At 46.2% G+C, this 16326-nt stretch overlaps 1 protein-coding gene across 1 annotated transcript in view; it reads right to left on the bottom strand.

Moving 5' to 3' along the window:
- Positions 1-531: 531 nt before the first annotated feature.
- Ip6k1 (inositol hexakisphosphate kinase 1) overlaps positions 532-16326 on the bottom strand; it is a 47523-nt gene continuing 31728 nt past the window's right edge. Inside the window, exons 3-6 of the mRNA XM_028756744.1 lie at positions 14181-14391; positions 7906-8087; positions 4394-4569; positions 532-3842 (exon numbers count right to left, since the gene is read on the bottom strand). Of these exons, the coding sequence (XP_028612577.1) occupies positions 3333-3842; positions 4394-4569; positions 7906-8087; positions 14181-14391 (1079 nt within the window). The 3' untranslated portion in view covers positions 532-3332. The remainder of the gene's footprint in view (positions 3843-4393; positions 4570-7905; positions 8088-14180; positions 14392-16326) is intronic.

Raw genomic sequence — 16326 nt, 5'->3', positions numbered from 1 at the left:
GTAACAGGGGAGAGCCAATCAACTGCTATCTACGTGGCAGGGCCGCCCGCAGCCGAACGCCAGGATTTACGCTACGGCAGACGTAGCCAATTAGATTTCCAACGCGCTGGGCTGCCATGGGGACCCGGAGAACTCGCGAGTCAAATGCCCATTGGCGGATCTAAAGGCGGAACTGACAGAGGACGCCTAGCTTCCTATGGGAACCGGGTCCGCCACGCGGCAGCGGCCATCCGCCCCGCCCCACCCCGTCGATGCCGCCTCCCCCCAAGACGCCACTCCAACTCCGCCCTGATGACTCCGCCCCTCAACACTTGCTCTGACCCCCATCTCCAACCCCTCCGGTGCTGCCTCCCGCGAGCCCTCACCCCCAGCCACGGCTCTGTCCCGTAGCATCTGTCCGGACCCAGTTTATCCGGGTCCCTCAGTTGGGAGCCGGGCACCTTCACCTCGGGTGGATGATATCAAGACGCCTAGACTAGCCGGGTCGGTCCAACCGGAGGCTATGAAATTTTCACGTAGACTTGGACAGAGTTCAGTTTCTAGAGGCTTTATTTTGACGTATACGACCGGACACAAGCGGGCGGGTAGCACTGGGTGTACAGAAAAGGGCTGGCTTGGGCCAAGCACTCCTCTCCACCACACAGAAGATCCGGGGAAACGCAAGCGCGCCTAAGCGCCAGCGGAGCCAAGTATGTATCCAGGCGCAGGTCTTAGGGTGTGTAGCTTCCAGGAAAGAGGAGCAGTTAACAATTTCCAGAATTCGACGTCTTACATTTCCTCCACAGAAGCAAAGGAACTTTCCCCAGATTCTCCTTTTCCACATTAAAATGTAGTTTTTAAAATGGGCACATACACACACACACAACCAACTTATACAGCTGTAAAGTTCAAAGCAGTTTGCATCTAGGGAACGTGCATGTGGCCAGATGTGAGCGAATGAGCAGCGGATACTGAACGAGCCCAGGTCCCTTGCCCCTAGGAGAAAATCCCCACACCACTGCACAGGCCCACAGCTGACAGGAGCAGGGTCCCAGGCAAGGAAGTTGCTTTACTGGTCCCTTCCTCTTTAAGCAGCACCCATCCCATTTCACTCCCACCCATCTTCCTCGGGCTGCTGTGGGCTTGGCCCGGGGAAATACAACGGAGAGGAGTGATGTGAGCTCCCCAACCCATGATCCCAAGTTGCACTTTGGTCCCAAATCGAGGCTGGGAAGGCAGGACCTGTCAGGAAAAGGACAGGGCTCTAGCCTGGGGCAGGCAGAAGAGTAGTGGTAAAGTGTGTGCACACACTTGCCACCACCTATCAGGTAACGGAGCTGGGCCTCCAGATATCAAAAGTGCTGAAAAGTGAGGCCCTGCCCTTATGCAGCAGCAAATCCCAGCCTCCCAAGCTGTAGAGGCGGGAGTAGTGTAAGTGCCTACCACCTCCCTTGCTACTTGAGAAGCAGCAAAATGGGGGCAACACCTCCCAAAATCTGGTAAATTGGGAAGTTACAGCACATTCCTAGTAAGGTTTCTGCTGGCCCCAAACTCCTCTCTTGACCTCTATCCTGCCAGAGAAAAGGTGTCCACACTATTGAACACTTGCTGCCTGCATGGCTGAAACAACACTACTGGATAGCAGACAGTTGTTAGTAACCAGAAATGGGCAAAGCTGTGCCTCCCGGCCCTAAGGAATGGGAACCTGCCCACCATGGCACCAGGGTCAGAAGACTGACTTGGATATCTCACGGAACCCTTTTTCAGAGGCTGCATCTCTAAGAACCTGGAAATTATGCCACTCGTTACCAGTTTCTCTCAAAGGCTGGCAGGATTACCTTCAAATGCCAAAACAGAGACATGTTAGAAGTGACAGACTTGGAGACTCGCTCACCTTGGCAACGAGTGTAGTATAACCTGTAGTATAGACACCTATGTGACAGGCAGCAGGTCTCTACCATCAAAGGACTGGTAGCAAAAATAAAAGCAATCGATCAGGATCATCCTCGAGCCTTCACTACCCACTCTTGGTGCTGAAGGCCATACCCCAGGCCCACACGAAGGCCACCGGGCCAGCAGGTAACCACCACTGTGAGTCATCTGGCTACCAGGTTTGTAACAGCAGAACCTGCTGAGGAAGGGCACAGGAGCAAAGACCCCCTCAGAAAAGGGAACAAGAATACTCTGCTGAGGAAAGCACGAAGGGTCAATAGGTACTAATCAACAAGGCTATACTCCAGAAAGCTCACCACAGAACAGGGGCTAGCAGGTGGACAAACGGACTTACTGACAAACCCCAGGATTAATCAGACAAAGCTCTCAGCAGACTCTGGGCACCTGTACCCAGGACCCTATGTCCCTAAAAGCGAACAAGTTTAGAGTTCTCCCTCCAAGCCTAGAGCCTGGAACACCACATAACGGGCTGCTGCCTTGAGCTTGGCCTGGAGAAGACAAGACCCTGAGCGGACCATGGTTCCTGAGCTCTGGGAGGAGCAGCCCATCCAAAGGCAGCACAGCTGCCCAAGCTAAAGGGATGCCAGCCAAAGCCCAAGAACTTCAAATACTGTCTGGGCCAGAGCCACTAAGGCTCTTTGGCTTCCTGGGACACTGACTCTCCTCAGCAAACAGAGCTGTGCCCATCTTAGTGGGACAGGAGGACATGAGCCTCCTTAGACAAGGGATCTCAGTGAGAGGCTGGCTGGGGATGTGGAGAGAGAACAGGGTCACATGCCAGTGGGTGCCTAGGGAGCCCAGGGCCTGCCCTCTGCTGTGAGTTGGCCTTAGCTCAGTTTCAAAAATCTAGCCCCATGCCAAAATCAGACCCAAGGATGAGTCCATCTGTGCAGTTAGCCCTCTAATGCCCTGGGGGCACCTGTTAAAACACTGGCACAAAACTAGAAAGGCCCTCAGGATGTGGGCACTTAACCTTCCCCAATTCTGGGAAATAAGGGATGATTAGGCATGGAAAGACCCTGTGCCAGCCAAGGGCTTCACCTCACGATCAGCAGAGCCCCACAGGCACAGATCCCAAAAGCCTTACGCAAGGGAAACCAAAGTTCAAGGCATTCTCTTTGCTGTTGAGCCCACTGGGGCTCCCTCTTCCTTCCTGAGTCAGCCTGGACACAGCAGTACCAGCCACAGAAGTAAGGAGCCTGGCTGAGAGGACATATGTTCTGCCCTCCTCTACTTTATATATATGGATTCCAGGCTACAGCTAAAAACATTTCTTTTAGTTTACACCAAAGAGAAATATAACCCTTTAAAAGCAAGTCTGTGTGTCCTCACAGCAAGTTCAGAGCAATGGTCCCTGCCTGTGGGTGGAGAGGAAGGGGTCCTAGGGCCCAGAACTGGGCCTACTGGTTCTCATCCCGCATCTGCTCCATGATGCTGATAAGATTCTCCAAGCCAAACACATAGCCTCTGTCTGGCCCATCGTGAACAGTGGGGTCATCCCGGAAGCCCTTGAATGTGCTGTGTGCAAAGTCAATCATGCGGACATCCACCTTGGGCGGAGAAGAGGGGCCAGCCTCAAGACTGGTGTTGCTAGGGCTGGTGCTTGGGCCACAGAGTGGTGACACCTCAGGGAGCCCCATGTCCACGTGCTTGAGACGTAGCTCAGACCGGCACTCCTTGCCATCATAGATGACAAGCAGGGAACTGGAGTAGAAGCGGTAGGAGGCCTGCCGCTCCAGCACAGCTTTGAGGCCCCGCAGTTTGCTCAGGATAGGCTCAAAAAGGTCACGTCGCAGGTCCAAGCCATTGTGCAGATACTGATAGAGGGCATTGCGGAAGCCTTCGATGGAGAGTCCACGACCATAGTACTTATTCCTGCAGAGGTAATGACCTGTGTCCAGCTGGTACACCTGAAACCCCAGGAGACAAGACAAGGTTGAGAGCCAGGAAGGTCTGATGGCCACAAAGTGCCCCCAACCAAAAGAAAACAAAAAACAATCCCCAACCAACCGAACAACCACACCAGTCTGGAAGGCACTCTGACCCACCTGAGCTCTTCAGCTCCTCCTACTGGAGCAGGGAGGCCACATTCACCCCAGGTTTTCCAGTCCTGGAGCTGTGAAAGCCAACACCAGGCCTACTGCCATCACTCTAGAAGTCTGCCTCCAAGCTAGACTCTAACTGGGAACACACTGCTGACAGACAAGTCCTACTTTGCCCATGACAGGGCAACAGGCTCTCTCAATGAGCCTGCACATGGAACGCAGCCAGAGTCAAGTGAGGAGAGCAGGGCTCAGTGAACCCACCTGCAAAACCATACTCACCACCCTGTGGGTGACTCACCTTTTAAGAGGAGATTCTGGAACAGTGAAGGCCAGAAGAACACAGGTGTCAGGCAGGTATGGGCACAACCTAAAACATGCACTCGGCAGCACCTGGGCTCTCAGCAGTGGTGACTCACCTGCATGCCACAGACCCTGACCCCCAGCGTGGCCGATGTGCTCTGCTCACACTTCCTCATCTGCCGGGCTGCCTTCTCAGCTGAAGCATCATCCCCATGCTGCCGGGTACCCATCTTCAAGTCCAGCACACATGGGTACTTGAAGTGGTGTACCACATTCTCAAGCAGGAGGAACTCTGGGCCAGAGTCAAGAAGAATGGCAACCATACTCAGAGTCAGCTTCACCCAGAAAAGCACAATTAAAATTCTGGACCACTCATTGAAAATGGTACATGTCTCACAAATTCTTTTGTTTTTGTTTTGTCTTGTTTTTTGACACAGGTTTCTCTGTGTAACCCTGACTGTCCTGGACATGATGCTGATAGATTCTCCAAGCCAAACACATAGCCTCTGTCTGGCCCATCGTGAACAGTGGGGTCATCCCGGAAGCCCTTGAATATGCTGTGTGCAAAGTCAATCATTCGGACATCCACATGATTTGCTTTGTACACCAGGCTGGCCTCGAACTCAGACATCTACCTGTCTCTGTCTCTGGAGTACTGGGATTAAAGGTGTGTTCCACCACTGCTCCACTCCCTAACAAGTTCTTAAACAGCAGTTTCAAACTACTGACTTTAACAAATTTAAGAATATACATCCCATAAAATCTTAGAGTCAGGGGTTCGTGGCACACACCCTTTAATCTCTGCACTCACAGAAGACAGGCAAGTAGATCTCTGTGAGTCTGAAGCCAGCTTGTTCTACATATAGTAAGTTCTAGGCTAGCTTAGAACTACATATTCAAATCCTGTCTCCAAAATATAAAAATTAAATTAAAAAGTCGGGGCTGGGCACTGTGGCACACACCCTTAACAACAGCACTCTGGAGGCAGAAGCATGCAGACCTCTGTGAGGTCAACCTGGGTCAGAGTGAGAGCCTGCCTCCTGGAAAATAAACAGAAGGAAACTGCCATTTTACCACACAAGCACGCCAGTCAGGGGCATCAGCACACACCCACACTACTGTGCAGCCGTTGGCATTGTCCACCTCCCTAAGCTGACGCTTACCCACTGAGTGCACACGACCCACCTGCCCTTTCTACTCCTCAGGAAGCCTCCATGCTCTGTGCCTAGAAACCTGTCTGTTGGAGGCAGCTCATTTTTACTGGACTTTTCCAGCATTAATTAATCCTTTTATTTCAGGCTTAGTAAAATGCTTTCAAGATTCATTCAAGTCATAAAATAAATTAGAATCTTATTCCTAGGGGCTGGAGAATACCTAAGCAGTTTAGAATAATTGTTTCTTTTGGATTCAATTCCTGGATTCAACTGCTAGCACCAACATGGTGGCTCACAACCATCTCTAATTCCAGTTCAAGGAGACCCTCCTCTTCTGGACTCCAAAGGCACCTGGCATGCATATGGTACACATTCATACATGTAAAATTACATTAAAAAAAAAAGTCAGCTGGGCATGGTGCAGACCTTTGATCCTGGGCACTTAGGAGGCAAAGGCAAGCAGACTTCTGTGAGTTTGAAGCCAGCAAGGTCTACAAAGTGAGTTCCAAGATAACCAGGACTATGGAAAGAGAGAAAAAAAATTCCTGTATAGCCTATGGTCTATATAATTTTCCATAATATGTATACAAGATACCCACTGATCTGTACTTTTTCATGTTGGGTGCGTGTGTTATGTTCTTTTTTTTTTTTTAAGATTTATTTTTTATTTGTATGAATACACTGTAGCTATCTTCAGACACACCAGAAGAGGGCATCAGATCTCATTACAGATGGTTGTGAGCCACCATGTGGTTGCTGGGAATTGAACTCAGGACCTCTGGAAGAGCAGCTGTTGCTCTTAACCTCTGAGCCATCTCTCCAGCCCCCGTGTGTTATGTTCTATGTGTGGTGTACACACTTGTGGTGGATGTGGGTACACATGTGTGAAGGCAGAGGGCAACATCAGGTCACTCCTTCATTTGCATCCTATCTTTATTTTTTGGGACAGTGAGCTTCAGGGACCTGTCTATCTTTATCTCTAGCCTCTCAGTATTGTGGCTGCAGGCATAGCCTGGCTTTTTTTGAGTTCTGCAGATCTGAACTCAGGTCTTCAGGCTTGTATAGGCGGCACATTACTGACTCAGGTGCCTCCACAGTCTGTGACAGTCTCATGATCCTAGGAGAGTCTTCAACAGCCTGGAGAACACAAGGATGACACTGACCTACTGGCTCCCGTCTCCAGAGAGCGAGCAGAGGCAGCAGGCACACACCACCACACCCGGTTTTAGTATTGCTGATGCTTTAGATCTACCTTGCACACAACAGCCCCAAGAATATTTGGCCACATCTCTACCACCATTAGTAAGCCAAGGCCTTATTTAGGCTAGCAACTCACCCAGACTTAAGAAATAAGAAAGACGTCTTTGCAGCATTATTAAAAAAAAAAAGAAAGAAAGAAAAAAAAAAGAGGAAATCAAATTCTAACTTTTTTTTTTTTTTTTTAAAGAGACAGGGTTTCTCTGTGTAGCCCTGGCTATCCTGGAACTCACTCTGTAGACCAGGCTGGCCTCGAACTCAGAAATCTGCCTGCCTCTGCCTCCCAAGTGCTGGGATTAAAGGCGTGCACCACCACCACCCGACAAATTCTAACATTCTTAGCAGACTGGACTTAGAATCTATCTTGGAGAGAGTAAATAACTGTCCAATGTTCAGCCACAAGTGAGACAGCTGTATCACTCCTTCTAAAGCTTAGAGGATAATTATGGAGGACAGGAAGGAGTGTGCTCACTACAGTCAGGCATACAGCAGCTGTGGTGGTGACTTATGCCTTGTACAAAACCTGGACAAAACTGAGCATGCCAACTTCCAGCCTGGGTGAAGGAGGGGCACATGCTGTCGCAGGCATGAACTCCAAGCAGCTGTGGTGGCTTCCTACACAAGACCTGCGTGAGACCTGGCCCATCAGCATTCCAGCATGAATGGAGAGGAGTACAGAAGGTCTTACCCTCATGTAGCTGAAAGGCTACTTGTAGTTAAAGGCTGCTAGGGCAGGGGGAGTCATTTTTCTTCAGGGGTATGGCTGCCACTAAGTTACCATAATTTAGTTATGGCCCAAATCCACGAATATGTCAGTACTCTCTTAAATTCTGTAGGTTTTTTGATTTTTGGTTTCTGGTGTTTTTTTAACTGAAAGTGGGAGGGCATAGGTTCCAGTAGGTGTGAGCACACACATATGAAACTATCAAAGAATAAAACCTCATTTTAAGGCCAAGCAATGGTGGTACACACCTTTGATCCCAGAAATAAATAGGGAGGCAGAGGCAGGTGGATCTCTGAGTTCAAGGCCAGCCTGGTCTACAGAGTGAGTTCCAGGACAGCCCAGGCTACACAGAGAAACCCTGTCTCAAAAAAACAAAAAAAAAAAAAAAACAAAAACAAAAAAAAGAAAAAAAAGAAAAAAAGAAAAAGAAAAAAGAAGAACCAAACTGTCTTGCCATTCCCTCACACAGTTTGACGTCAGTGGACAAGGATACTGTAGAGTTTTCGGTCCTTAGACTCGGAGCGCATGCGGCTCAGCTGCTGCTTGTGGCAGCGCAGGCTCCAGGGGTTGTAGCTGATCTTCTCAGAGCTCAGCCCGCTATTGCTGTCTAGCATCTGGAAAGGGACATCTGAGTGGCTGTGCAGCTCCACCTTTGGGCTCTTTGCCTCCTGGGAGCTAAGAAGGAAGAACACAAAACACCACTGAGAGAGCAGAGAAGTCACCTTTAGGAACACAGGGTCGAGAAGAATTAGAACAAGCCTTCCCTCCTGTCACCCAGAACCTGCTCACAGGCAGCAATGGCCCCAAGTAAAAGTGAGTGAGCAGAAGGAACGCCTTGGGCCTCTCAAAGTACCTGAAAAACGATCTTGTCCAATTATAGCATCTGATAACACTTCCCACTTGTTAATGTCGAAGGAAGAAACTTTGGGCTCTGGTAACATGGGCACTTGCTACACAAGCCTGACAACCTGAGTTTGATCCCCAGGATACATAGAGTAGAAGGAAAGAACTAACTCTACTTTTAGCCTCTGACCTCTATATACATAAAAGGAGATATATATATACAAACACCCTCCCTCCAACAAATACCCAATAATAAATAGTACTTAAGGGGCTGGAGAGATGGCTCAACTGTTAAGAGCACTGGATGCTCTTCCAAAGGTCATGAGTTCAATTCCCAGCAACCACATGGTAGCTCACAAACATCTGTAATAGGATCTGATGCCCTCTTCTGGTGTTTCAAAGTTAGTATGCTTATATATATAAAATAAATAAATCTTTAAAAAATTTAAAAAAAATAGTACTTAATTTAAATAGTTAAAAAAAAAAGAGGTCAGGTGTGGTGGGCTGCATACCTTTGATATTAACACTTAGGAGGCAGAGGCAGGTAGATCTCACTGAGTTCAAGGACAGTCAAGGTTACATAAAACCCTGTCTGAAAAATAAAACAAATAACGACCCCTCTCCAAAAAACCAACCAACCAACCAAACAAACAAACAAACCAAAACACTACCACCAACAAAAAAAAATGTAAAACAGGAAAGAAAACTAAGTATTAGAGAGATGGCTTAGTGGTTACCAGTACCTACAGTTTTTGTAGAAAACTGGGGTTTGGTTCCCAGCACCAACATGAGGGAACTCATAATTGCTTGTACTATGGCCAGGAAGATATAATGCCTTTGTGTCCTTCACAGGCATCTGAACTCAAGCACACATACCCACACTAAGACATACATACATACATACATGTAATTAAAACTATAAAAATGTAAACAAAAGCTGGAGAGATGGCTCAGTGGTTAAGAGCACTGACTGCTCTTCCAGAGGTCCTGAGTTCAATTCCCAAAAACCACATGGTGGCTCACAACCATTGATAATGGGATCTGATGCCCTCTTCTGGTGTGTCTGAAGAGAGCAATGGTATTCTCATTTACATAAAATAAATAAATCTTTTTAAAAATGCAAACAAATCTTAAAAAACAACTAGACCAAGAGCCATGTAGGGTATCCAGAGGCCAGTGCCCTTTCTTACACACTGCTGGTGTGAACATAACTGACACAGGCCTGTAAATGTACTCTGGAGTCCTTACAGGGTAGGTACAGTGGATACCAGTGTCCCAGATGCTCAGAAGGCTAATGGGGCAGACTACTTAAGCGCAGGACATCTGAGACCAAATCAGCACGGGCAGATGGAGCAGTGGGCAAGCAATCACCACACAAGGGTGAGAACTGGACTCTGGCGTCCCAAAGCCCATGTCACACTGTGCGAGTGTGGTGACCAGGCTGGAATTCCAACCTTCAGAACACAAAGACAGGATGTGATGGCTATTCTTGGTTGTCAACTTGACTGCATCTAGAATTAACTAAACCCCAAGCAGCTGGGTACACTTGTGATCGATTTTTCTTAAATCATTTAAGTGGGAAAACCTACCTCTAACCTGACCCAGACCACCTGCTTTGAGTTGATGTAACAGCCATGGACATAAGCAGCTTTTGCTCTTTGCCTGCTTGGCCTCACTCTAGCCGACAAGTCCATTCCTTCACTGGCATCAGAGCCTACTTCTTCAGGATTCTGGCATCTACTGAAACCAGCTGAGATATCCAACCTCCTAAACTGAAAAGTACTGGATTCTCCAACTACTGAACTAGCTGAACCATATCTGGTGAGCCACTCTAATATCTAATAAATCACCTTTATTATAGACATCATTCAATCAGTTCTGTTCCTCTAGAGAACCCTGAATGATACACGGGGAATGTATGTATGCTGTGTATGGGGCTGGCCATACTGGTGAACTGGTGAGCTCTACATTTGACTGAAACTGCCTCAATGAATAAGGTAGAAAAGTAATGTCAACTACTGACCTCCATATGCGTGTACACCCCAACAGAGCTGGCACCTTCAGAGCAGACCCTGATGTTAAATCTATATTCACTGGCTTTTTCATCAATGATTAATAAAGTAAATGCTGTCACTTTGGAGAACAAAACAACTCCCACTCTAAAAATTGCTAGAAGAGAATCATCAGTTGCTAGCTACTGACTGGAATGTTCCATCACCCATATGGCAGAGTGAGGCCCCACAGTTGCTGCTCAAGAGGAAGGCCCTTGTGGATGATGGAGATGAGGTGAACTGCTTCTGCAGGCAGGAGCCCTTCGAATACTCAACACCAAGACACACACACATCTTAACTCAAGTGTGCATGTGTGTAACCCTCTCCTTCCAACACAGTTACAGACTTTGCCCAACAGGAGGAGAAACACACTCACAACCACACAAGGCTTCCTTAATTAACATGAACAGGACCTCTTAAAGCCTAAGTAAAAAGAGTGGACTGCCCTAAGTCCTGTCAGCTCCTGTGGGCAGCATGTTTTAATGAAGTGATCTGTCGATAGTGCTGAAGCTTGGTTGATACATGTTCAATATGCGTGAAGCCCTGAGTTCACTCCTCAGCACTACAAAAACTAGGCATGGCTGTAAATCCTGTAATCTCGGTGCTCAGGAGGTAGGACCAAGAACAACAGAAATTCAAGATTCTACTACTTTGCAACCCTTCCCACAAGCAAAGTAGAAGGTCCAATTTCTCCACATCCTTGTAATCATCTGTATCTACAACTTTATATCTCCGATCTATCCATCCATCCATTCATCCAACCATCCATCCATCTATCTAGACAGTGACTTTTCAACAAGGGGTTGAAGTGGCTAGTGTTCATAGGCCACTCCCACAGGTATGGCCTCCCTTCTATGTTTATCACAACCTCATGAATGAATAAAACAAAGATGGTATGTTCATATGATGGGATGTTCAGCCATGGAAAGTAATACAAGGCTAGGCATGGTGGCATGCTCTGATCTCAGCATTTAAGAGGCAGAGATGGGAAATTACTGTATGCTGCAGATTAGCCAGGTCTACATATGAATTTTATGCCAGCCACCAGAGTATACAGTGAGATCTTGTTTCACAAACAAACAGTACAGATAACATGTTAACAGATTCATATTCATTCTCATTCTCTCATTCCTTCCCTCCCATGCCTGCCTCCCTCCCTCCCCTCCCTCTCCCCTCCCTCTCCCCTCCCTCCCTCCCTCCCTCCCTCCCTCTCTCTCTCTCTCTCCCTCCCTCCCTCTCTCTCTCTCTCTCAAGATAGGGTTTCCTCTATGTAGTCCTGCTTGACCTGGAACTCTCCATGTAAACCAGACTGGCCTGGAAATCATGAAAGTCTTCCTGTTTCTGCCTCCCAAGCAGGGATTAAAGGCATGTGGCACCATGCCTGCCAACTTTTTTTTTTAAATATGTGCCTATGTATGCCATGTATGTGGAGGTCCCTGCAGAGACCAGAAGACAACACTGAGTGCCCTGGAGCTTTTGTGAGCTGCCAGATGTGGGTGCTGGGAACTGCTTGGGTCCTGTGGAAGTGCAGGAAGCATTCTTAACTCCATTCCTCCTCCAACCCCATTACAATCTCACTATGAAGTCCAAGCTATTCTGGAACTTGTTATGTAGTACATGCTGTGTTCGTACACTCAATGATTCTCCTGCCTCAGCTTCCTGAGTGCTAGGATTACAAAGTGTGATGATGCATCACACTCTGATTCTCTACTTTATTCTCTAGCCTCTGAATTATATTTAACTTAGTAGAAGCTAACTAACGTCTGAATGGAATATCACGAGACATAATTCAGAGAAAAATCAATGCCCAGTATAAATACAGGAGCACGGAAAGGATAATACCATCGGATTCTCAGAGTTTTAACAAAAGTCACTGGGTACCCTAGTCTGTATGGTCTATCACCACTCTCCTGCTCAGACATCCTATAGGTGTGAGATTTAAAAGAAAGCTAAATAATCTATTGCCACGAACACAGGGCATTCCTGCTTCTAGAGGGCTGACAAAGCTTCAGTTTCTCTTAACTGGGTTTAGCCACACACAGAAGGCAGGAGGCAAACAGGCAGGGCCTGACACCAGGAGAGGCCACTACTGGTTTCATCTGGTTTATTTTTTCAACCACCTGTAGACTTACTGTATGCTTTATGTGCTTGTGATTTATTTGTTCTCCCCTATGACTTTGAGAGACACCATGGGCCGGCCGGCCGGCCAGCTCCACTCTGCTGAACCTAGTCCAAGTACACTTCAAGGACTTCAAATGCCTGACAAAAAAGAAATCTAAGTTCCACTGTATGGTTGAGAAACTAACCATCTTTTGCAGTTCGAGTTCGAGGCCAGCCTGGTCTACAGAGTGAGTTCCAGGACAGCCAGGGCTACACAGAGAAACTCTGTCTCGAAAAAATAAATAAATAAATAAATAAATAAATAAATTCAGGGTTAAAATTATCCTGGGCAACAACACACATCATGAGCCAACCAAGGTCTCTAAAGATACTTTTAAATTGGGATTTTTTTTATGCAATTCCTATCCTAAAAAATTAGACTTATAAAAGATGAGATTTAAAGATGTTTCTTTAAAGAGGTACTGAAGTTGCGACTCCATGTGTTCATATATAGGAAATTTTCTTGTTGGCAGCCAAACTTTATGGCATAAAGTTATTACACTTGATCTTATAGACATAGAACTGTTTAAACTGTCACAAAACTATGGGACATTTTAAAACTTGCTAGATGTTTTATTGGCATGTCTTTATTGGTACATGATGGGTAAAATGAAGGAGGAAATTTCACTGTACAACAGCAATCAAGTTATAAACCCATGGAGAAAAATAATTATAGTAAAAAGGGTTCAGGCAATCCCTATTATAATAGCTATAGATCTGATGATAAAAATAAACATAACAGAAAGTTTTCATTTTAAAAATACAGCTATTAATGCAATGTAATGTCAATTAGATACATATTCTCGAGGTCTTTTTATCAGTTGTAGCTGTCTTTTTATTATATCAAAATATATTACACTGTAAATTATGATAATAATACCAGGAATAAAAATTAAGAAATTTGTCAATTTAAAAACAGTTTGAGAGGTTCACAACATTAAAGAGGTTAAGAACCACACCCCTTCTGCCTGAGCTCGACAAGGCTCACAGGCCCCTTCCAAGAGCAGCCTCCCTTCTTTCAGTCCCTCAGCCAAGGTCAGAAAAGTATCTAGTCTCCTTATGAAATATGTTGACGGGCTAAAACAGTTTTATTCTGACACTGGAAGAACTTCAATTAAAACTGTGATCTTTAAGGCTCAAACTCAATAGGACTGTAGTCTCATAAAATTGCCATAATTAAAAATAAAGTTGATAATCAGTAACCTTATAAATGATCATATCCTTTAATATACTCAGAAATATACTGAAGTCGTGCTAAGTAGATGCAATTAACTATAAGGTGAAAGCTTTATTCAGTTTCTTGTTTTATGTCTGCAAGGTACAGTTTGAAACAGATAACTAACAACAGGCAAAGGTTGTTTAACTCAGATATGCTAAGTAGATATTAGCCCTCAAACTAGTCAGAGAGCTGCTGAATATGACATTTAATATACTATGACAGACAGAGACTCCAAAATCCTAACAGTGACGCCCCCACCCCCAAGGTCTCCAAGAAGAGAAGGGCCAACAACAAAGGATACCACCTGGATTGTGGTACGGAAAGCCATAGATACAAAGCCGACCAATCAGGATAAAGTTCATCTACCCCTCCCTGGAATTCCCCTAGTCCCTTTAGTGATTCTTGGACCCTAACAAGGGCTCCACCACTGTCCTGAATGTTGGTATCATTAGGACTCAGCATGTGTCACCAAGCTCTGTCCAATACACTCTTACCTCTCAGAGGTCTCAAAGGACAGGCTGGCTTTCTCTTCCTTGTGGTCACTACCACTGCCAGACCGATGCAGGCTCCGGCGGGAGTGTTTGCGCCGCGGTTGCTCCCGCTCTGGTGTGTCATCTTGCTCTACAGTTTCACTCTCCACATACGGGTAGGCTACCAAGTTGATGTAACCATCACTGTCTCCCTCAAAACAGACGGAAACCACGCCTGTTGGAGAAAAGGCAGCTGATTAACAAATATCAGAACTGGCAGAGTCCATGTCTGCTCCTGCTTTTCTCAAAAACATGGATATCACCTGTCCTGACCCAACTGTAGATCCATTAAGAATAATGGCCAGCAGACACCCGTATTCACTCTCAACCTACTGCTTACCTCTGAATGAGGGTAAGTCTGTAATTTTCTACATTTTCCTTCACCCTTCTGCTTTCAGTAACTCACCACTCACAAAGCATGTTCTCTAGGTGACATCGAAACCAGACAAAATGTAACGCTCTAGAGGGTAAGGAGATGGCTCAGCAATCAAGTGCACTTGCTGCTCTTGGAGAATACCCAGGTTCAACTTCCAGAACCCAAATGGTGGCTCACAAACATCTCTAATTCCAATTCCAAGATCTAATGTCCTGTTCTGACTCTATGGGCCACCAAGGATGCATGTGGTACACAGACACACACATGAAAAACATAAAATTCTTTTTTTTTTTCTTTTTTTTTGGTTTTTTCGAGACAAGGTTTCTCTGTGTTGCCCTGGCTGTCCTGGAACTCACTCTGTAGACCAGGCTGGCCTCGAACTCAGAAATCCACCTGCCTCTGCCTCCCAAGTGCTGGGATTAAAGGCATGCGCCACCACCGCCCGGCTATAAAATTCTTTTCAAAAGATAGATACTTAAAAAATTAACCTTCTATCTACTCAACTGCTTTAAGATAACCCCACTCCTTGTCAGTGATCCTTAGAGCTGTTTTCCTTCTGCCTGACAGTATCACCTAAAGAAACATAAAATATCTCTGGACAGTGCTTATAAATAAAATATTTTCCAGGCACAGGAGAGATGGCTCAGCAGTTAAGAACACTGACCACTCTTCCAGAGGTCTTGAGTTCAATTCCCAGCAACCACATGGTGGCTCACAACCATCTGTAATGAGATCCAATGCCCTTTTCTGGTGTGTCTGTAGACAGCAACAGTGTACTCACACACATAAATAAATCTTTAAAGTACACACACACACGCACACACACACACACACACACACACTTTTCTTTCCACACTGAGCACAGTGCTCTCTTAGTTTCCCACACAGACTTCTACTCTGGAGTCTCTAAGGTGAAATGCCTTCCTGAATTTCCCACTATATCTCATGGAGTAATCTGTTCTCTCCATTTTTTCATTTTTGTAAGATGGGGTCTTGGATAGTCCAGGCTAGCCTCAAACTCACTATGAAGTAATTGACCTTAAACTGACCTTTCTGCTTACACTTCCCAGTGTTAGGATTACAAGTGTGTGTGGCCATGCCTGTTGTCTGCTTTTCATTTTTTTCCTGGTACTTTCTTTCTTTTTCTTTTTTCTTTTTTTTTTTTAAGATTTGTTTGTTTAGCCGGGCGGCGGTGGTGGCGCACGCCTTTAATCCCCCCAATTTGGGAGGCAGAGGCGGGCAGATCTCTGAGTTCGAGGCTAGCCCAGGCTATAAAGAGAAACCCTGTCTCGAACCGCCCTCCTCCCAAAAAAAAACGCCCCCCCCCAAAAAAAAAGATTTGTTTGTTTAAGTAAGTATACTGCCACTGTCTTCAGACACACTAGAAGAGGGCATCAGATCCTATGACAGATGGTTGTGAGCCACCATATGGTTACTGGGAATTGAACTCAGGACCTCTGGAAGAGTAGTCAGTGCTCTTAAACCACTGAGCCATCCCCAGCCCCACCTGTTACTTTTTTTAAGTCTCACTATGTAATCCTGGCCTCTTCCAAATCACAGATCAGAGATCTACCTGTTTCCAAATGGAAAATGTTAGGATTAATGGCACTACCACACATGGCTTCCATTTTTACTGACCCCACCATAGATAGGCAGGCAGGCACGCGCGCACACACACACACACACACACACACACACACACACACACACATTTTTTTCTGTGTAGCTCTGGCT

Source organism: Grammomys surdaster, unplaced genomic scaffold (assembly GCF_004785775.1).
Source record: "Grammomys surdaster isolate TR1022 unplaced genomic scaffold, NIH_TR_1.0 126131, whole genome shotgun sequence".
NCBI classification, from domain to species: Eukaryota; Metazoa; Chordata; class Mammalia; order Rodentia; family Muridae; genus Grammomys; species Grammomys surdaster.
This window is presented reverse-complemented; position numbering and strand designations above follow the sequence as displayed.